Raw genomic sequence first — 22,456 nt, forward strand, 5'->3', positions numbered from 1 at the left:
TTAAAAACAAAGCTGCACAATCGATCATTTCAGTCCCTTCACTTTCCCGACACTCTCCTCTTATGAAAGAGAAACGGTGAGGTGATGTTCAGACTGAAGTGACGAGGCAAATGAAAAGTTTGGCTGACTTCAGTAATACTTGCTCCGGGATGACCTCATTACTCAACTGCACTGCAGCAAAACTTTCCTTTCTTCAAACACTCAGACACTCAGACGTGTGCACAAACACATGAATACTTTGAGTTTACAGGAGGCTCAGCAGTCTGGCAGTTCAAGACCAGGTCTGTGAGGAGAGAGGGAGGACTTTCTGTCCAGAGTTTTAGGCCTGACTCTCTGATGATAAGATGTTAAGTCAGCACTTCTTCTGTTTATGGAGTGAAAACATAGGGAAACCCTCCTTCATCTTGGGTGTCTTCTGCTTCTCGTCAGCTGATAGCTAACTGTTCGCTGTAGCTACAGCGTAGATTTGACAGACCCAGCATGGACAGTGAGGCAGCAGCTTTGGGTGCTGTTTGGACACATTATGCACCCTTCATCCATAATTTATCTCTGGGTAAACAATGATTTTGATGGAGGGAATAAGTTTTGAATTCTTCATAGTTTTTATTTCCTTCACTGTCAGAAAAAAATTACTTAAAACTTATTTGTATTCTTATGATTAAACCTGGATGTGACATTGTGTATTAAATTTATTAATTTTTCTCTAAATCACAACCATTGACCATCAGAGTCTGATTAGTTCTCCCTTCGGTCAAATTTCATGTTCAGGCCAAAATAAAGTAAATAAACTGGATGTCAGGGCTCTACACTAACTATTTCACTGGTAGCACTGGTGCTGCCAACTTTCTCAACTGGTCACACCCTTTTTTGGGGGAGGGGTCCAGCATGAACATGCTGATGAATGGTTATCTTGATTGGCATACTGTAGTTTCTTATGATGTAAAGATTGAAAGTTACTTGATATCTGTTACATATTAAACTGTGAGTATAAAATTTATCTTTAACATGCACTCCCTGACAAAACAGGTTATTTCTTTAATATAATTTGAAAAGAAGACATAAAAATGTTTCCAGATAAAAGTAAAGCATAACGTTGGGCATGTTAAACATGCATTTGTTTATTGGGAGGGGTTCCCAGGCTCAGCGTCTCAGATGATGCACTGCTCCTGACAGGTTTCCATTTCTTAGTGTTGTTGTGTAACAACAAAGTTCAAAGTTTTTACTGTGTTGATCCAGGAACAAGTTTAAAGTTTCCTGTAACAGACGAGCCACATCGTTGTCAGTCAACACACCTAACACAGTTTTCCCCTCATCCTGCAACCACAGGTACAGTGTAGACATTGTGGTTGAAAGCAGTCCTTTTTCTCTCCACCTGGTGCTCAGCCGGTGTCTCCGTGTCCTTCTCATCATCAGTACCATCTGATTTGGCACATTTGGCTGGCTTCTCATTTTGTTTTTAAAATAATTAGTGAAACACTGCTTCATTCCTGGAAACAGCCAATTAATTGTTGTGACATTCTGTTTATCTTTAGTGTGTGATGCTCATATGCGCTGCACATGTACTCCACAATACTCTCTCTTCAGAACAGGAGAGAGCGCAGTTAGAGGAGACTGACTAATCCAGTGGAAAGGAGGGGGATTTTCAACTACAATGTGGACAGCATTAAAACATATGCACTCACACCCAGACAAAGCAACCAGACGAAATTCTTACACACACCGAAATAAAGGTCGCTTATGTGATACTTGGTGAAATGATTAGATCATAACTGGTTCATGTCACAAAGGTCTGCCCACAGCTCCACCCCAAGCAGGCCTCCAGAGGGGTGGCCAGTTAGAGGGAGGGGGTTTGTGGAGCAGGGAGCCTTAAAGAGACAGCAGCTTAAACAAAGTGTTTCAGACTGAGGCTGAACTCAGGGTTTTCTAAACACCAGGGAGAGAAAAACTAGGTTTCTTTGGGCTTTAAATAGAGTAAAGATAGGGATGGGTACCGAATCGGGTACTTTTAGAGGTACCCAACGAATTCTGTCAAAAGTACCAAGTACCGATTCATGTAAAATCAAAAGGTACCATGTTTAGGTACCTAAATGCATCCTTGTGACTGTGAGGGAGTGGAAGAGTAGCTGATTTTCCATGCTGGACGTGAACACAGCATTGCAAGGTTATATATTGAAGAATAAATATGTTAAACTGAAAAAAAAAATTAAACATTTTGATATTTTTTACCACATAAACACAAAAAAGTACCGAAAATTGGTACCGGTACCGTATCGTTTTAAATGTGAAAGGTACCCATCCCTAAGTAAAGATACTCGCTAGAAGGAATAAATAAAACTTAATAATACGAAAAATACCCCCTCTTTAACCTTCACCTGTGCACAAATGTTATTATACCTTCTTTTATTTTATCGAACCTGCTGAGGAAGACTTTATAAAAGAGGTAAAGTTATCCTTCAAAGTAAATCTCCTCACAGAGAAAGTGGAAAAAATCTATGGACCCCTCCTTTTTCTACTTCATAAAGTCGTAAAGGTAAATTTGTGAGGACTCCCCCTCCTGTAAATCTGATTCTTTATCACTTCTGCACTCAGCTGTTTTAAATCACTCTCTGAAGTGCATCATATTTAACCGAGAGGACTTACCCAGTATCCCAGAGCGAGTAGAAGCGTCCACTCCAAGGAGCGATGTACCCTGAAGGTGAAACACACACAGAACATATGGACTCAGTATGTTAACACGTCCAACTAACACACCAGCTACCTCTGTAAACACCCCACTGTGGACCGTCACTAATCTGTGAGTCCTGTCACACTCCACTGAGTTGCTAAATTGGTTAACAGCCTTCCCTGTGCATGTATGGATCACATTAAGCATGTGCTGCTGTGTGCTGCAAACATGATGAAGGGCTAAATGAGCTTTCTGACCTAGCACTGAGCGAGCACAGTGATGATAAATGGGGACAAAGAGAGCGACAGAAGCCTGTGTGAGCCAGCCAGAAGGAGGTCCTGCTTTATGTGGGGACTTCTGAGCCTCTCAAGGTAAAGATGGTGTTTGAGTCACACTGACTTTACTCCTAATCACCCTCATTTATCAATCTTGCCTGGGAGCTGGTCCAGATTTGGGTGTAGAAACAAGCTTATGGAAACGGTCCTGTGTGATTTATGAAACATGTGCAGTAGGGGTGTTACAAAATGACATGGCACAAAATATTGCTAAAAAAAAAATAAAAAAAAATTCAAAGATGCTCAAAATAAAATCAAGTAAAAAAAACCCACAGGGCTTGAATTGTTGTGCATGACCCTGGGTACTCTGCACAAAATACTCAGTTTCTGCAAGTCTGGTGCTGATAGAGTGGGACATGTTTTTGCAAGGTGTGGCTGAAGATGCATCAGTCTGGATCAGAGCTCCTCCTCACACACTCCTCTGTTGCACCAAGGCACAGGAGGCTGCTGTTTGTTAGGAGATCATAACTTTGGCATACAACTGTCTTAACACAACAGTAACATTAGTTACATTTGATCAAAATTGTACAAAGGCATTGACACCACCTGTTTCAGCGTGTTTGCCCTGCTTCAACATAATGTCTGTATTGGAGTCTGACAAAACGCAGCTGTCACTCATCCTCCTCCTCATCAGCTGATCATTGCGTGAGCTAAAGCTAAAGTACTCAGGCTTAACTTTTATCACCACAGTGTTAAGTAATTTTTTTGTAGCTGTTCAGTGGAATTCTGAGGGTCTGAACAAGAGATAAGACTTCACTGTTTGTCCTCAGACTGATCCACTTTGAGCTGTCAGCTGCTTCATAAACACACATCGCTGGGAAGGGTGCGTTTGATTTATTCACCCAGCCTGCACTGTTTGTTGATGGTCATCATTTTTCATCAGGATAGGACATTAATTTCACAGGTAAACTCTGTACAGTGGTTATACTATAATTACTATTATTAAACTAGAGCTGCACGATTTGGGGAAAAGGTGCGATTTGCGATTAGGTGGACAATATTGCGATTGTGCTTGCGATTTAACAAAAAAAAGTTGTGTCATGATGAGTCTACAGACTTGCTTGGTTATCATGGAGAAAAATCTAAATTGCATGTGCTGACATTGCGATTGCGATTGCGATAACCTCTTTTGCGATTACGTAATTGCATGTGCTGACATTGCGATTGCGATAATCGTGCAGCCCTATATTAAACCCTATTCTAAGGATAATGATTCCAGTTCTGTCAGTCAGTCATTGGAGTCTATTCTTTAAGGATGTTGTGAAAAAACAAAAATCTTGGTGATATTGTGGATCAAAGCCGTGTATATTGTATTTTTTATTGTATCCTGAGCTGAGTATTTTGTTACACCCCTAGTAAAGAGCTAATAGAAAAAAGTGGTGTACACGTCTAGATGTTCTAAAGAGCCATTCAGCGTGTAATAAAACAACCCCACCATGGAGGAAACATAATGTGTTACTCATCTCTCTATTGGACTGAAAGGATTTAAAACGTCTGCATGAACCCACCTGTGTATGTCAGGTAGATGACAGAGAGGAAAACCACCCCAGCAGCCACAGACACCCCCAGGAAGAAGAGGGTCTGGAACTCCTGCTTGGTCAGTCTGTCCTTCAGGTACTGCAGGAAGGCATAGACCTGAAGCAGCACGAACACACCTGCAGGAATCAAACACAAAGAAGACTGAGGTCAATGTTTGTAACACACTCTTTGGTAATGAGAATCAGAGCGTGCTCGTTGGACAAAGACTTGATTAAAACAGTTCAAAGTTTTGACTGAGGAAGACAGTAAAATAGTCTGGAACAGCTTTTTAAGACTGTGATTTGAGTTTAGTTAATGTCTCAATCTCCTGAGGGGCTTTCAGTTGGTCTACATTTCAGTGCCCCTGTGGACAAAGCAGTCTGTTTGATGTTGTGCAGACATGTGAGCAGTTCATCTCATTCTGCTTTCTTTCCATAGTTCACTATTTTTGCACCCTGGTGCAGTGAATCACTTAGTCTCTAATCCTCTGCTTTGAGTTTCTATAAATAACTGAACAGACATATTGGTTACTGCTTCTTTAAATTGTCTCCAGCTTTAATGCAAATCCAAGGTTGAAAAATGACAAGTTTGGTCTCAAGACTGGTTTGAAAAAATAAATAACTTAACTATGAACAAATCCAAGAGAAATCTTAGAAAGACGAAGATATGTGAGGATTAGCCCTGCTACTCTGTGAGCCATGATACGAACAGCAGAGGTTCATGGTCCAGAATGAATGAAGGACACTTCCAGGACTCACACACGGCAGGTAGCAGATAGCTACACGTCTTTGACTCATAGTGCAATTACACTGCGAGCTGATGAGCACTTCTTTTGGATGGACTGGAAACATGTTAAACTGCACATTAGACACAAATAAAACAATGTTTTGCAAAGATGTTCCCCAGTCAACATTTTCTCCATGTTTTTGGTTTCTGATGCATTTCCCAGACAGAGCCACAGGTTGAAGGTCACTCACCTGCTGCAGCCATGTGTTCACTGGTCCTGATTGGCTGGAAGCCAACAAAGGGGATCTGCATGGACAGGACCAGACCAATGATGTAGAAAGTGCTGTAGGCTGGGGAGAGAAACAAAGACCCATTGAGACAAACTGCTACTCAGACATGTGTAAATACAGATCGAACACTCATCACTTAATTTAATTTGTTTTTCCTGCAAAAGTTGGACAGAAAACACTCCTGGTCATGAGCATTGGGATTTCTTAGAAAAAATAAATCACTGACTTGAAAAAAATGTCAAAGGATGCAAGGTTTGATGCCATCTGTTCTCAAAAAACACAAACCTGCACAAAGTCCTTAATACAGCACACAAAAACCAGGACTGACAGTCTGAGAACGATTAAGCTTCAAGCTCAAACTATTCTCACACTCAGGGAGTCAGCAACACACTGTCTGTGAAACACACAGCTAAACCTGAGGAGTGTTTCAAACAAGCCTCCAGGGCTCAGAAACACAAAGCTTCAGTAAGAGAAAGCCCTGAGCAGTCTGCTGATCAGATACTGCTGCAGCACCACCACTGGGATCTGGAGCTGTCGGTCCAGATCATCCACTGCTCATAGGTGAATGTAGCTGGTGATGGCACCGGCTGGGTTCTGTATTTGTCCCTCCAGAAGAAGCTAGTTGTTATTTTGTAGATGCTGACTTTAACTGACTTTCAGCTAATCTACAAACAAGCAAAGAGGTGAAGGCCATGCACTAGCTGCCCTGTCAGTCAGGGAGTCACAGCCCTTAGCATCCCCATTCATGCCTCAGTCCCAGCCTTGAAATGATAAAAACCAGCAGTAATTGTGTTTATCTCTGCTATGAAAACAGGAATGTTTCATTTAGCAACACCAAGTCCTCCAGATGCAGTTTTTTAAACAGAAATCCAAACTGCATTCATGTCTAATCGAGTAATCTGAACTGTTACTGACAGCAACATGTGATGGAGGACTTAAACTGTGACATGGTGACTCAGAAAGTCCCTCTTTCTCCGATTTTTTTTCCCTATCAAACAGCTGAAAACTGAGCGTGAGTGGTTCAGCTCTTGAGTTAACATATTCATTAAAGAAGGGGTATCGTGGCTATTTCTAGGCTTTGGTAGTAGTTTTACATGATTATCAGCTCAAATACATCCTTGTTTTTTTCTCTCCCTGGTGTTTGAGACAACGTTTTTTCAGCCTCTAAAATGCTTATTTTTAGCTGCTGTGTCTTGAAGACTCTCCACTCCATCCAGGACTCATACTGGTTAAGGACCAGGAAGCAAGCTGGTAACACTTCTCTGGACTAGGAAGATACGGCCATAGAAATTTTTCAGCCAATAATGACCTGAAAGTGCATTTTCAGTTTTCAGAAATGACTGAGAAATGATCCAGGCCGCAGAAAAAAAAAAGGACTCATCTCTCTGAACCAGTTCAGGGGGCATACCTCTCTTATTGTTAGGTCAAAACTTTTTCTTTTTCTTTATATAACGGACTTAAAAGCCTTAATGTTATTTATCTGATGCATTCCCATTTCTATCATCCCTACTGCAGACCCTGGACACACACAGTCTAAACTCCTCCCCTCTGGATGATGTTACAGCATTCTGTTTGTCAAAACATCCAGACACAGGAGCAGTTTCTTCCCAGAGGCCGTTAATCTGATGTACAACTTAACTTGTTATAAAACTATCCTCCATTACCTCATCACCTCTAGCCTCTTGTCTTCACATCTTTTCTATGGCACATTTTTTAAATCCTTCATTGCACTATTTTACTTAAATGTTTGTATATTTTTAGTACAAAATATTGATTTATTTCAACTCATTTAAACTCTGTTTTATAAGTGATTTTTCTTTATTTATGTTGTATAAAGAGAGCACAGTTTAAAAAACTGAGCAAAATTCCTTGTATTCTGTGACTGAAGGCGATTCTGATTCTCTGCTGCATCAGTTGTTAACTTAAACACACTGTACAGCCATGTGTGTGTGTGATGGGCCTGAAATAAAATCTCTTGTGTAACTTATAATATTCAGATGTTGTGAAAACTGTCAATTATTCTTCAACACTTCAATATATTTTTTGCCTTAAAGGCCAAAAAACAACAGATTTCTACAGAACATAGCTACACGTACAGACCAAACAGATCTGGACCAGCTACCTTTAAAGGCTTTCCTCTGCTTGGGTCAAAGGGAGAGTAAGAAATGTTTGGAGGTTGTTATTTTTGTCCACAGACTTTAAGGATTCAAAGTAGTCACTCTTTAAAGTCTGGCTAATGAAGTTTTTAATAATGCACTTAAAAAACTACACCTAAACAACTGATTTTCTTATTTCTGATTAAATAAATGAACTCAGACTTCATATGATCCATACTCCATATTCATTCCATTCATATGATCCTGCAGCCATCAGAGTTTATTATTCTTTAATCTTTGGAAGATGAGCCCAAACTACATGAATTTCCCTGCGGGGATTAATAAAGTATTTTATCTCTCTTTATCTATCTATCTGCTCAGCTGACAAGATGTTAAGACAAAATTATGCCTGAAATAGTTGCAAAGGGTTCTTTTGTATGCAAAAGCTGTTTGGTCATTTCTGTCGTTTAATTTCTCAAAACAAGACATTTTTTCTGGATTCAAGCATTTCCTGACAGAACTAAATCCACTGTCAGATCTGATCCTGTCCTCACTCTCATCAGATGGTTTAAGTCTATCATTGGCCTAGTCCTGTTAAAGAGGTGCGTGGCCACACACCTGATGAGTAACATGATGATGCAATGAAGGGATCAAAGCCCAACTGATGTCTGTTTAGAAGGTTCAGCATTCATCAGAATTTCCTTTTCTAGGTTTTTTTTTTTTTTTCTTTTTTGCTTCAGGCTGGGAGCAGGCTGTAGTGTAGCTCAGCGTAGAAGGTGATTGGCTGTAGTCTGCCATCTCTCCTGGACCTGTACACCTCTGGACCCTGAGGCGAGCAGGGCTATGAGTGGCTGACCCCTTTGACCCTGGACACAAACTCTTTCAACCACTCCCTTCTGGCAGGAGGCTGCAGTCTATCAGGACCAAAGCTTCACGCCACAAAAACAGTTTCTTTCCATCTGCAGCCGCTCTCATCAGAGAGGTCACTGACCCCCACTGACCCCCACTGACACCCACTGACACCCACTAACACCCCCACCCCCACTGACACTTATCATTATCAAGCACAACTCCCACTTTAAGTTATTCTGTTCATGTTTATCTCACCTTATCTTAGTATATATATTTGTGAATAATTATTTTTTCATTTTTTGATTAGAAACACTTAGGTTAATTTTTTTTATATATATTCTTAATATTTTGTTCATACTCTCTGCTTTTGTTTTGTTTTTGCACCAACAGACTAAGACATATTCCTTGTAATGTAAAAATGACTTAGTGTTAAATCTGATTCTGATTGTGAGAAAACATAATCTGGACTGTATTTATGAATGTATTTCTCTGTGAAGACTTGGTTCATGGGAGCTGGTGTGTGTCCGCAGATAACCAGTTGGACTCCAAATGACAGCACAAGGTTTTTGTCCCCATCACTGTGAGCTAGCTAACTTTGAATTCAATAATCTTTGGTGTTGCTTTAGCTGGTTTTCAGAGACACACAGGAGGTGAAGGCAGAGCTGAGTGGAGGTGGAGGCTGGTGGTGGGAGCTACAGACCGTGGAGAATATTTGGAAAGTCAGTTTGATGCTAAATTATTCATTTTGTCGATAATCCTGTTGAAGGATGTGGAATCCAGCGGTCACCCTGTGGCATTTCCTGCTTCCTCTCCTCCCAGGTTTCCTTTCTTCCTCACACATTAGTCTTCACTGCAGCTCCTTTTTGATTCCACTTTCAACAGCATTCTGATCAGGTCAGCCACCTCCAGTCTGGCACTTTGTACACCATGACGTGTCATTATTTCTGCTGCATTGTTACTGACACTGTGAGTGGGTTGTTGATTTGGATCTGAAATAATGGCTCAGTGTTGTAATGTCAGTGGGTAACTGTGAGCCTGGGGTCAAGATTTTATTCATAACCAGAGAGGAGGGTTCAGGGTGTGACAAGGCAAAGCTCTTTGAAGGCAAAAAAAACCTTTCATCTTTTTTCTGTGTCAGAAAATCCTGCTTCATTCCCTCATTTTTCCATGACAGCGGTGATGGATTGGCTCAAACTTATATTTGTCTCATTAGCTGCTCCAGGATAGTGTTGAGTATTAGAAGGTTTATATTAGGTAAAGAATATCAAGCCGCTGTATTCAGTAACACCATATTAAAGGTAATGTTAGGGCTATGACAGAGTTTCAATTAGTAGTTACAAATATTAATGTCCAAATGATAGATGAAAAGGCGACTAGAGATGACCATTTTAGGTTCAAATCAACGTTTCTTTGTTTCTTAAAGACAGAGGTTATTATCAAACAGTTCAAAGCAGCAGATCTAGATAAGGATTAAGCATTGGGTACCTTTCACATTTAAAATGATGCAGTATCAATGCTCGGTACCTGGCAGTCGGTATCAGTACTCAATGGTACCAATTTTTGGTACTTTTGTACATGTTTATGTGGTAAAAAATATTGATTTGTTCAATAATAAAATCTCAAAGTGTTTTAACATATTCATTTATCAATACATAAACTTGCAGTGCTGTGTTCATGTTCAGCATGGAAAATCACCTTCTCTTCCACTCACTTACAAGGATGCATCTTGGTACCTGAACGTTGTACTGTTTGATTTTACGTGAATCGGTACTCAGTACTATAAACAGAATTTGGTCTGTACATATAAAAGTACTTTATTCAGTACCCATCCCTAATAAGGTAATGCTCTAAGTCTATTAGAGTAGAGAACAGTTTGCATGTTAAGCTGCTGAGTAGGAATGGGTACCTTTCAGTTTGCATGTTAAGCTGCTGAGTAGGAATGGGTACCTTTCAGTTTGCATGTTAAGCTGCTGAGTAGGAATGGGTACCTTTCAGTTTGCATGTTAAGCTGCTGAGTAGGAATGGGTACCTTTCACATTTGAAACAATACAGTACTGATGCAAGGTACCTGGCAATCTGTATTGATACTCAACAGTACCAATGTTCAGGACTTTTTTGTTTATATGTGGTAATAAATAACACTTTGAATAATATTTTTTTTTCAATTTAACATATTTATTTTTCAATATATAACCTTATAATGCTTACCTTATAAAACCTTACTAAACCAAGAGCATCAGCGTCATTCTGGGCAGCACCATCTCATTTGCACCTCATAATCAAAACACCACCCTTAACTAACAGTGTAACTAACTACTGTTCAGTCATTTTTCCACCTCTGCAACATCCAGCACCAAAATCCTGGTTCACTCATTTGTCACATCACACATCAATTACTGCAATACCCTCCTCACCGGCCTCCCCACCAATTTCATCAACAGACCCCAACTCACTCAGAACTCAGCCACCCGGATCATCACCCGCACAAAATCATCAGACCACATCACCCCTGTTCTCATCCAACTTCACTGGCTCCCTGTTCAATACCACATCCACTATAAAGACCCCCTCCTCACAACCTAGCCCCCACTAACCTCTGTGACCTCCTTCATGAATACTACTCTCCCTCCCACACCCTCCAATCAACCTCTGATGGACTGCTGACCACCCCCACGTCACGCCTCACTACCATGGGTGCCTGAGCCTTTACATGCGCAGCATCCAGACTCTGGTTCTCCCTCCCCCTACTCACATAAGACAGTCAGACCCCATCGTCCAAAACTCAGAACTCACCTGTTTAAACTGGTTTCTTCCCTTTAACTGGACACTGTTCACTTCACTTTTTTTTATGCTGATTTTCTGTTTTAGTGCTTTTATTTTTTATTTTAGGTGACCTGGGGTAACTTTGAAAGGCGCCTCCAAATGAAAGGCATTATTTTTACATCATCTTTGTCTCTGAGGAACATTTATCTTTGTCATTTTTGCTTAATTTATTTCCCTCGAAGACTATGAGCATTTTTTATTTGTGTATGTGTGTGTGTGTGTGTGTGTGTGTGTGTGTGTGTGTGCGTGTGCAGTATCTCACCTATGTAAACCCTCCTACTGAAGCGCTGCATGAGGAGCAGGACAAACACATGTAGAGGAATAAGGTTGATGATGAACACGTAACCACCCCACGCTGACACCTGTGAAAACAAACAAAAACACAATTATTCAACAAGAGCATTTTATTCACGACATTTTTCAACAGGAGTCACCAAAGCAGAGTGTAACTATTGAAATCAAGCTCACAGAAACCTACACAGCTGGTTTCATACTTTTTGTTGTAATCACAACGTGACCTCTGCAAAGCTTTCAGCTACAGTGGATAATCAGCTCTGTAACAGGCCTGTAAGTGTTTGAAGCCGTGTCAACAACACACACAGTCACACACACATAAACACTATAATGTGAGTAGCATTACGAGCCCACAGCCCACCTGAGACCTGTAAAACCATCAGAAGCCACAGCCTTAACACTGCTACTCAGTTGTGTTCTTGTCTCTAAACCAACAAAGGCACACACACACCTGCACTTTTCCTCTATTTTGAAACACACACACACCAGCTTGTCCTCCCCTATTTCCTCTTGTTTCCCCCTGCCTGTGTGTGTCTGGTCTTTTGAATGTTTCACTTGATTGTATCACAACAGGCGATGCACCTGTTTGACAAGTGTTTTCCATGACAGGAGCTGCAAATACATTTTAAACTCAAGGTTTCACCGGCAATTCAAATACTTTAACCACTAGTTGGCGCTGTAAGCACAAGTTGACTAGTCGTGTGCTGTCACCATCACCCCAACCCAGAGGAAACACCATAGGCTGTATAAAACATGGACGTAGTCTCGCCGACGTCATCTGTCTGTTTCTGAAACAGAAAATGAAGCACATCGGCTATAGCGGCCATATTGGTAGTGGCAAGGGCTTCACCTACAGCCATAGGGCGCCAACCGTCATGTGACCCTCAGCTGTGCCTCTTATTGGGAAAGCTTGCGATTCTTAATATCCTCTGAACGGCCGCGTTAGAAAAAAACTCCACCCCCCATACAGTGGTGCCGGTAGTAAAATTAGCGACTCAGACAGGAGACGTTTTTTGAACCAGGCTGTAAATAGGTTAATTTCTGCTTTGAAAATGGCTTTTTTTGGCTTGGTGTGTATGTGACTTCGATACTTCCAGAGCCAGCCTCAAGCGAACACTCGAGAAACAGCAGATTTTAGCACTTCCACACTGTCTCATATTCCCAGACCGGAGCTTGCAGCTTGGGAAACACTGACACTCATCAGCAGTCGAGCCTGCACCCTCCTCTCATTGATGCTAGAGCTGTGAGGAGTCAATTCACCGTAGGGCTGATAAAGCAGGATGGGAAGTTGTGCACAGAAAGACCAAAAACAGCTAGTGACTTTCAAAATAAAACAAACCGTGTCTTAACCAGATCATATCTAGCTTGATTTTAACAACAAACAGACATAAGGAGCAGAGCCAGACCAGGAGTCAACAGGTTTGAGGTTTTACAGCCCAACATGAATGAAGAGAGACTTATCAATGGAGTGGGGAGAGCAGGAACTCCTCAGTCTGTGACTCCAGCTGTCTGTCAGTCATACAGCTTGATGGACTGAACACACAGGGTTTCGTAAACTCCCACATGGCGTGAGTTTAACACAGTCGAACACAGTCAACACGCAACAGAACAGAGCTGGACCAGAGACACATCCGATGTAGTTGAACCGTCAGCTTTCCTCAACGCTAACCATAAATATGGCCGATGGACATTATAAGTGAGCAGAACAGTGATAGTGAGTAATGTGTTGCACACAGTGCATTTAATTGTAGTGGTTAAGTCAGAGATAGACAGATATGGATTTTTTAGGGCCGACACCGATCATTAGTAGGCAAGGAGGTCGATAACCAATATTTGGTGCCGATATTAATTTGCACTCAAAGTAAAAAAATTTTGAACAATACAAACTCCAACACTTAACGACATTCAGATGCTTTTAATCATATGTTAATTTAACAGAAAATTGAAAAAAAAAAATAGCTCAAGTTTTCTACAGCCTTAACTTGCCTTCAAAACATTTATCTGCTATCCAGAGTTTCTCCTATTGGCAAAACCTTCTTTTATTAACATTGTGTGTGTGTGAGAGAGAGAGAGAGAGACAGTGCTGCATGCGCACAGCTTTGACTGTTGATTGGCCGTTACCTGAGCCATGGCTCTGCTTGCAACCAATCAGATGGTAGTGTGGGTTGGACAGGACTGAGAAGTGACTGCAGACAGCATGGACTCTAATTCCGAGGCGCAGCTCAGGGGGCGCAAGCCGCACCCCGCACAGTATAAATTTTGTGCGGCGCACCACTGTGGGCTGCCATTTTGACAGTTTGGTAGACCGTCTGCACAGAGATGGGTGTGACGGCGTGCCAGGGGGAGTTGACGGCGCGCCAGGGGGAGGTGTCAGCAGATTCATGTTGGCGCAGTGACAATTTCGTGCCAAAAACAGTGTGTTGAAAACTCGCCAGCTCCAACCTGGTCTATCCTCGGCGCAAAGTGGAGTGCACCCTCCGCAGCTGTATTTTGGTGACAGGCGCACATGTGCTCACATGTCATCAAAGCCTCAGAGGCAGGTTTCCAGAGTGTCAGGCACATTTTAATGCAATAAACAATCACAGCAATCACTATTTAATGTAACCGTCTGAACCAGCATATACATTTATATCTATATTAACTGTCCCGTCACATCTGATGTCAGATTAAAGCCGTTTGTCATAATGGAAAGTTAACCTGACGGCAGCTGGAAGTTTGATGCGCATCTTACAATTAAACAATAAACAGCCTTAACATCTGATACTGAGTATATATCTGGTTCTCTCATTTCATTTAATTCAAAGAAAAGAGGGAGAGAAAAGATGAAGAAAAAAGAAACAAAATAAATGTATGTCACTCAGGATTTACCCGTGATTTCCCATATTTCTCTGTTTTAGTCTTTATTTTTAACCTGATCTAAAAAGATGGAGCACATTATTGTAAGGAGGATGAGGTGGAGACACTGGGAGAGTATACAGTATATTACCAAAGGTTCTGCTATTTGGCGATGACAAACCAGGAGTGCAGGTGGATCAAAAGTATTCTGAATGGATAAGCCAGCTGTGTAACTGTCTCTTCATTTTGTACTCCTATTAATGACAAAGGAACAGATTACATCTGCCCCAGGAGCTGGCCCACAAGGTGACGCACTTCGTGTCCTCCGATGCGCCCCACTGTCCATTCTCCTGCTGCAGCAGCTCTGACCGTCTCCTCTATCGGGTCTTTCCAGCACACTGTTTCCACGGTGCTGGGGATCACTCAGACCAATCAGACGCTGCGCCTCGGCTGCAGGGCATTTAAAGGCGAGCAGAGGCACTCATTTGATAGGTGAAAACAGCGCTCGGCTGTGTTAGACCCACTCAAGGCTTTTCTCCTCCCTCTCTGCCGTTTGCGCGGAGGGAGGCGTGGACACGCACCTCTGCGCCTTGACTGCGCCTCTCTTGGCACTGCAGGAAACTTGCAAAGTGCGCCGGTCACGCCCTGTCCGCGCGGCAAAGGCTGGTGCAGGGCAGGTGCGCCTGCGCTTGCGCCTGGTCTACAAAATTAATTAATTCTTATCGGCCATAGGATTAGAAAAAAGGCAGATGCTGATATGCCCCAAAATGCCAAATATCGGCCCGATAATCGCCCCGGCCTATAATCAATCTATCTCTAGTTTGAGTTGTTACTGCAGACTTTTGGCTGCAATTTAAGGAGAACAGTTTTGTTCTTGTATTTGTTAAAAAGGCTTGAATGTGGCACAAAATGCTGATATTTGTCGCAATTTTATATAACTGGGCTTTAATTATGGATAGAAGATGCCGAATTATGCAGCTCTTTAATGAAATCTGTTAAAACTTTTTTGTCTAGAAAGGGCGCGCTGCCACATTATGCTGTTATAGAATGCTCACACACTGTATTCTGTATAGTTTTACATGTCGAGGTGGAAAGCTTGCACTGTCTTAATCACAGAATACACTTTTTTAATGCTCCATTAAGCCATGGTTTCAGCCTCATTATCACATAAGGACGAGTCGACTTGTCAAGTATTAATTTGAATAAATTCACAACTACTAAAAGTTAATAGTCATGAACCCTTTTTTTTAAACCATCACCATGAGAAGATTTCTTTCAGACATGAGACGCTGTACAACAACCACTGCGTTAAAAGAAGGGAGGATAAACTATGTGACCTCTCTCTGGTAACCTGCAGCACTGTGGGTGTTTATATGCAGTGATCTCACCATGTAAAAATAGGAAAGGCAGCATCCAATGGCCCAGAACACTGATCCAGTCTTCACCGACTTCACCTGCAGTACACAAAGAGAAGAGTTAAAGAAACAGACACAAACAGAGACTTCAGTGACTACAAATGTTGTTTTAAATCATGTTCATTAAGAACATTAGCTGATACAAGCCCCGTTTCCACCAAGGGGTCTGATATGGATCAGTTTGGTACAGGTTGGATCAATAAAGCCTGTTTGAGTTAACACAGCCAGCCGTGCCCTTTTTGGTAGGCGGTGCAGGTACAGGCCGGTAATTTGGGGACCTGTCCCAATTTTAGTCATAGGAAATGCCACAAAATGAGTGCTGTACAGAGATGAACCGTACTGAAGCTCTTGGTGGAAATGGGGCCATAGTCACACTCATTCAAAGCACTGAGGATCTGGTGATGGATGAATAAGAATAGGCAGATACAAAAAGTCATAATCTGTGTAACAGCTGACAACTTAGAGTTTTATGGACTTCAGTGTGTCACAAGAAAACTGAAATCTTGTGCGACAGAACTCTGGCACACAGTGAAAGTTTTGTTCATGTCAGGGTGGAAACTGAAACTGATTACCGGACTAAAACAGCAGAATTTAAATTTCTTTGGGTGGATCAGGTGATTCATAATGCTTTAATTATACAATCCTGTAGTTAATCACTGATTGATGCTTCAGATGCAGCCTCAGTAAAAAATCCCACACAGAAAATCCAAACGCTCACCCAGAGATAGTAAGTAAACTGCAGGGCAAAGATGGCAATGCCTTCATTGTCGAAGGAGCCAGCCACTGAGCGGGAGATGTAACCAGGAACTATGGCAATGAAGCAGGCGGCGAGAAGCCCCGCCCCCTGGTTCCACAGCTCCCTGGTGAGAAGAAACGTGGAGATGGAGGTCAGGCCGCTGAAGACCGGGGCCAGGAACACACAGACATCCCGGATGTGGACGGTGATGTGCAGAAGGTTCAGCACATAGTGTATGAGACCTGCTGTGACCATCAGGCCCGGGTACACCTGAAGAAGAAGAGGAAGGAGAGGAGGGATTACTCAGAGGTAGCAGAAATCTCGTCAACATACTGTTATCAGAAAAAACATCTTTTGGCCCTTTATTTCAAGGTGTTAGAGGATATTTCCTCTGATCATGTGAATGAGCAGATAAACAGCTTCTTAACTACTCAAAGCTGCTGGATGATTTACTTTTAAAGCCTGCATCAAACTTTTAACATCAAAGCTCTGATGGAAGTAACTTTGACTGAAGTTCATGCTCAGAAAATAGCATGGGATTACTCTTTAAAAAGGTCATCTGAGTTTTTATAAACCCGTCAAAGTAACAGCAAAACTAAGGCAACAAAAAAGCTCATCTCAAATGAACAGTGAGTGGAACTGAGACTGAAAGTGGGACATTTTCTTACACCTGAGAGTTTTTAATATTTCAGGATACACTGGTTTAAAGTCAGATGGGTTGCACAGCACATTTGTTTTGACTACGTTGTTAAAATACTTTCAAACATCACTCTTGTGCCTGCTGGCCTCCGTTCACGTCTCCTTTTATCAGAGTGATGTCTGACTGGGTGAACGCCATCTGCCGCTGTGGCTGCCTGGATCTTTAACTGTTGCTCCAGAGAGGGGAACTTTTCTTTCTGGATAAAGATGAGTTTCATTTGTGCTCATCACAAAATGTGATGCTTGAGCCTCCTGCAGTACATTTGACCTCAATGCATTTAATCAAACCATAACCTATTATTGTAAGTATCCTATCCAATATAATATTACTATATAATATCAAGAAGACAAAATGGATAGAAGGCCATAAAAAAACACACATATTAGGAGCATTTCCGTCCCTCTTAAAGGAAAAAAGTGCCCTGAAAGGGATGAATCCTGTAGTGATGTTTTACCCAGAGGATGGGCTGCTTCACAGCACAAAGCGTGCAGTACATGTGTGAGGCCAAAGACCAGTCAGACAGTGAGACCTTTAAACAGGTTGAGGTAGGGATGGCTACCTTTCACTTTTGAAACGATGTAATACTGATGCCCAGTGCTTGGCAATCTGTATCGGTACTCAACGGTACCAATTCTAGGTACTTCTATGTGTTGATGTGGTAATAAATAGTTTTTGTTTGATAATAAAATATCAAAGATTTTTTAATATAACATATCCATTTCTCAAAATATAAACTTGCAATGCTATGTTCTTGTCTAGCATGGAAAATCCCTACTCTTCCATTCTCTCAGACACAAGAAGGGTATTGAAATATGGAACCGTTTGATTCTACGTAAATCGCTACTCGGTACTACAGACAGAATTTTGTCAGTACCTATAAAAGAACCCGATTGCTTTCTAGGTTTAAGGTCATAATCCTGCCATCATTCTAATTCAAAATCTTGTGGACTATCAGTTTGATAGGAAGGAATCTTTAATTCAAGTGAATAAGTGGCCAGTGGAATGGGTAGAAGAGTCTTGGCAAACTAATGGACAGCAGGTCCAACCATTACAGTGTTTCCCCTAGGTTTGAAGCCTTGGGGCCCCCCCAAGACATCAAACCTAAGGGAAACAATGTTACCACCCCGGTAACACTGTCAGCAGGGGAGCAAGTGTTGCATCTTTACACATGTTTGTGTGTCTGCGAATGCACTGGGCCGAAACTTTGCCGTGGGCAAAACAGCACGAGGAGAAACGTGACCTTGGAACTCTAAATCCCTTCTGCTGTGATCTGGAGCTCTATGAAAAGTCAAATTACCTCGACTTCCAGGGGGCGTAGGGGAAACACCAACTTTTCCACTGGTAGCACTTCTAACTTTCTCAGTTGGTCATACCCTTATTTAATTTTGAAATTAATTTCATTTATATTTTATAAAGGTCGACCGTTATGGGTTTTTTGGGGGCCGATGCCGATGCCGATGCTTTCCAAATTTGGGCAGCCGATGCCGATATGCATAGCCGATTTTTCCAATTTGATATTCAGGCCGATTGTTAAATAAATATATATTTATCACATTTTTGTAAAACGCAGCAATTTCTGAGCAACTAAAAGAAATATATTACAACAAGTCGTGTCCAGTCCTCTGAACATTTATTCAGCTTTCAAAACAATGAAATATTTTGTCTGAGTAAACACACAATATAACAAGCAGTAGTAAACATTCACACTCTTCTTAAAATGTCAAAAAAGAAATTTAAACTTATTAATATAATTTGAACAAAAGTATGTAATGTATCCAAGTGGTTCCACAAGTTTGAGGTGCTCATCTTTTTTGTGCCTGATCAAAAATTGCGTCAGTTTTATACAATGGATCAAAAATCGGCTTTTTAAAAGAAAATACGGCCGATGGCCGATAGAGACAAATGTCCAAATATCGGCCCGATATATCAGCAAGCCGATATATCGGTCTACCTCTAATATTTTATTCATAGTGTGGGGGGTGTGGGGGAAGAGCATGCTGGTCCAGCATGAGCATGCTGATGAATAGCTATCTTAGTTGGCATACTGTAGTTTCGGGTGAAGTAAAGATTAACAGTAAATCAAGTTTTGATGTCTGCGAAGTATTTTATTGTGAACATGGAGTTCATCTGCAACAAGCACTGGCTGACAAAACAGGTTATTTCTGTAATATAAGAAAACATAAAAATGTTTTCAGATAAAAGCAAAGTAAAACAACAGAAATGAATGAGTTAAACATGCTTAACATATATTTTTTTCCTTGTCACAAATGCTGATTTTAAAGTAAGTTAACAGCAGCATATCTGTAGAGTCTCATCTAATCACTGAAAGGAAGTTGGGGCTCCTGGGCTCAGTGTTTCAGGTGATGCACTGGTCCTGACAGGTTTTCTGTTTCTTGTGTTGTGTAACCACAAAGTTTGAAGTTTAAACTGTGCCAACCAAGTAACAAGTTTGGAGTTGCTTGCAACAGATGGGCCAAAGTGCTTAAAACAACTACCTAACACAGCTTTCTCCTCATCCTGCAACCACAGGTACAGTGTAAGACATTGTGGTAGAAAGCAGTCCTTTTTTTCCCACCTGCTGCTCGGCCGGTGTCTCCCCGTCCTTTTCATCACCAGAACGGTCTGATTTGGCACATTTTGCTGGCTCTCCCTCACCACCAGCCTCCTCCCCTCTCTCCTCCTTTGTTATTTAGAATAAACAGTGTGACAGAGCTCTCTCTTCAGAACAGGAGAGAGTGGAGGTGGAGGAGACTGACTAAGCCAGTGAGAAAGGGCGACCTTCAACTACAATGTCTAATACGGTACCTGTGATAGAGGAAGCATGGAGACATATGCACATGCACGAACACAACCAGATAAAATTCTTACTCACTCACCCAAATTAAAAAAAGGTTGCAGTCTAATGCCCTGTCTTTAAAGAGGGGGAATCTTTATATTTTTTCCTGTTTTTATTCTGTCCTCTGGTGGCCTTGTAGCATCTTTACATGACCAAGCAAAACAAATTCTCAAAATTTTACTCTGATTTAGAAAAACCCTTATTTCAGTCTCTGTCTGAAACCCTTCTTTTTAGGTACTGTCTCTTTAAGATTCGTTCCACAAACCCCCTTCCCTCTGCTTGGCCAGCTCTCTGGAGGTTTGTGGGGCAAAGCTACGGGCAAACCTTGATGCTTGAGGCCTGCCCCTCCAATGTGTCCTGACTGAACCTGTTTGGAGATCCTCGTGTGATGACATTGTTTCACCAAGTTTGGTGAAGATGTGGTAAATACTATTTTTTTATCAGTTACAGACAGATTCAGGGCTTTTCAGAACATTTGAAAGGTCTGAAAATCTGCACACGTTCAGTCTGAGCATCCAGCTTTCAGAGTTGTAGCATCACGACACATTTAAAGTGACCCTGTCTGTTTGTGTGTCAGCTGTTTATGAAGACAGATCTACTCTGTGTTGTGTCAGTGCTCTCCTTCACCTCCCTGCCTGCCCCTGAGCTTTTTAACCACCCAGCCATGCTAACCCTGTGTGTGTGTGTGTGTGTCTGTCTGTCCGTGTGTGTAAGACATTAAGCTGAGGGAAAGTTTTAGGATGATGATTTATCACAATAATGCAACTCTTGAGAAATAAGGACAAAGAAAGGATGTGTGCAATCCCTACCCAAGTGAAACACACGCGCACACACACTCCTCCTTGGCATTGCAGTCTTGAAAGACCATAGATTTCTTGTGCCTGAGGCTTTGGCACATTGCATACAATGACTGGAAAGTCCAACAGGATAGCAACACGCTTGGCCACAGGTTTTCCAGGTGAAGGTTGGCTGTTGGTGTTAAAATGCGGAGAAGTCAGGCTGCTGCTTCCTCAACCTTCTTTTTGTTTCCTGGTGTTGAGTCAGGGTGGTGTCATTCATCCACGCTCCTTTTTGGACTGCCTGCTGCTGCTGATAACAGTCCAGGGCAGCCTGTTCCCATCTAACTGGTTTAATATTGAAGGAGGTGAGTATTGGGTGTCACCTGGAGGGACAGGATTACAGAAGCACAGCTCTCTCACAGGTCTTGTTTGCAAACATCTTTAAAGCAAAGCAGTGGACGGCCCACTGGTGTTTTGCAGGATGATCTTCCATCCACTGAACTTGACCCAGCCGCTGCCTCAGGAGTCAGGACATGGTGAGAACTGCTGCATCTGTAATCCTGTAGTAACCCTGTCCCTCCAGGTGATGCTCAATATTCACCTCAAGCAGCGCAGGTGGTGAGTTATGTATGATGGTGAGTCTGCTGTTGTTTCACACTCTGGATGTGAGCTCCCCTAAAGTAGAAGCTGCTTTTCCAACCCAGCTGCTGACTTCAGCGTTGAGGGTCAGAAGCCTCAGTAAGTGTAACAGTTCACAACTTCCAGAGTGTACAGGGCTCGAGACTGCCACCATTTTTTTCAGCGTGTGCGAGTCAAAAATTCATCTGGTCGCGCTTGTGCGAGTGCATATGTTTAAGTACTCCATCTATCGCGGGCACTGAACAACACATTGTGGTTTGAATTCTCCCTCTCTTTTACTGGCTCAGTCAGTCTCCTCCACCTGAACTCTTTCCTGTTCTGAAGAGAGCGCCATCGCTTACACACGCAGCGCGTATGCGCATCACACACTGAAGACGGACAGAACTTTACAACTACATGCGTTTCACTATTTTAGAGTCAGCCTTCTCACTTTATGATTCACACTGCACTAACTCTCCTGATTGGAGAGGATGCTGCGTTAGAGCAGAGCTACGTTAGTTTAACTCACAACATGTCACGTCAACACCATAAAAGAAAGATAGAAAACAGCTACAGCTTGATCTGACTTAGAAAAATATCAGAGCTCACAGGCACAAACTTGAAGTTGGGGGACAATCAGAAGAAATCACAAGCCAGCAGACCAGCGGGAGAAAGGGTTTAAAAAATGGGAGAATCCCTTCATATTCAGGAGTGTTGGCAGTCTGCCAGCGCTCTCGATTGGTGAAAGTATGACGGAGATTGACGAAGACGAAAAATAAAGATATTTTTCCTATCATTTAGGTTACTTAAGTATGTTTTTTAAACAACTTAGGAATTTTAGTCACTGTTTAATGTAAAGCCTAGTTTTTATTTTACATTTTATTTTTTCAACGAAAATGTTTTTTAACTATAATAACCCTGATATGTACACACATGCA

The 22,456-nt window shown here is 41.8% G+C and overlaps 1 protein-coding gene across 1 annotated transcript in view; it reads right to left on the reverse strand.

Moving 5' to 3' along the window:
- The window catches only part of LOC141800381 (dolichyl-diphosphooligosaccharide--protein glycosyltransferase subunit STT3B-like), a 93,952-nt gene that overhangs the window by 16,947 nt on the left and 54,549 nt on the right, over nt 1-22,456 (reverse strand). The window contains 6 exon segments of the mRNA XM_074682869.1: nt 2,641-2,689; nt 4,509-4,655; nt 5,496-5,594; nt 11,568-11,667; nt 15,823-15,888; nt 16,568-16,855. Coding sequence (XP_074538970.1) covers nt 2,641-2,689; nt 4,509-4,655; nt 5,496-5,594; nt 11,568-11,667; nt 15,823-15,888; nt 16,568-16,855 — 749 coding nt within the window.

Source organism: Halichoeres trimaculatus, unplaced genomic scaffold, assembly GCF_033239565.1.
Source record: "Halichoeres trimaculatus isolate MK-OKI-2021-1 unplaced genomic scaffold, fHalTri1.1 fHalTri1_scaffold_12, whole genome shotgun sequence".
NCBI lineage: Eukaryota > Metazoa > Chordata > Actinopteri > Labriformes > Labridae > Halichoeres > Halichoeres trimaculatus.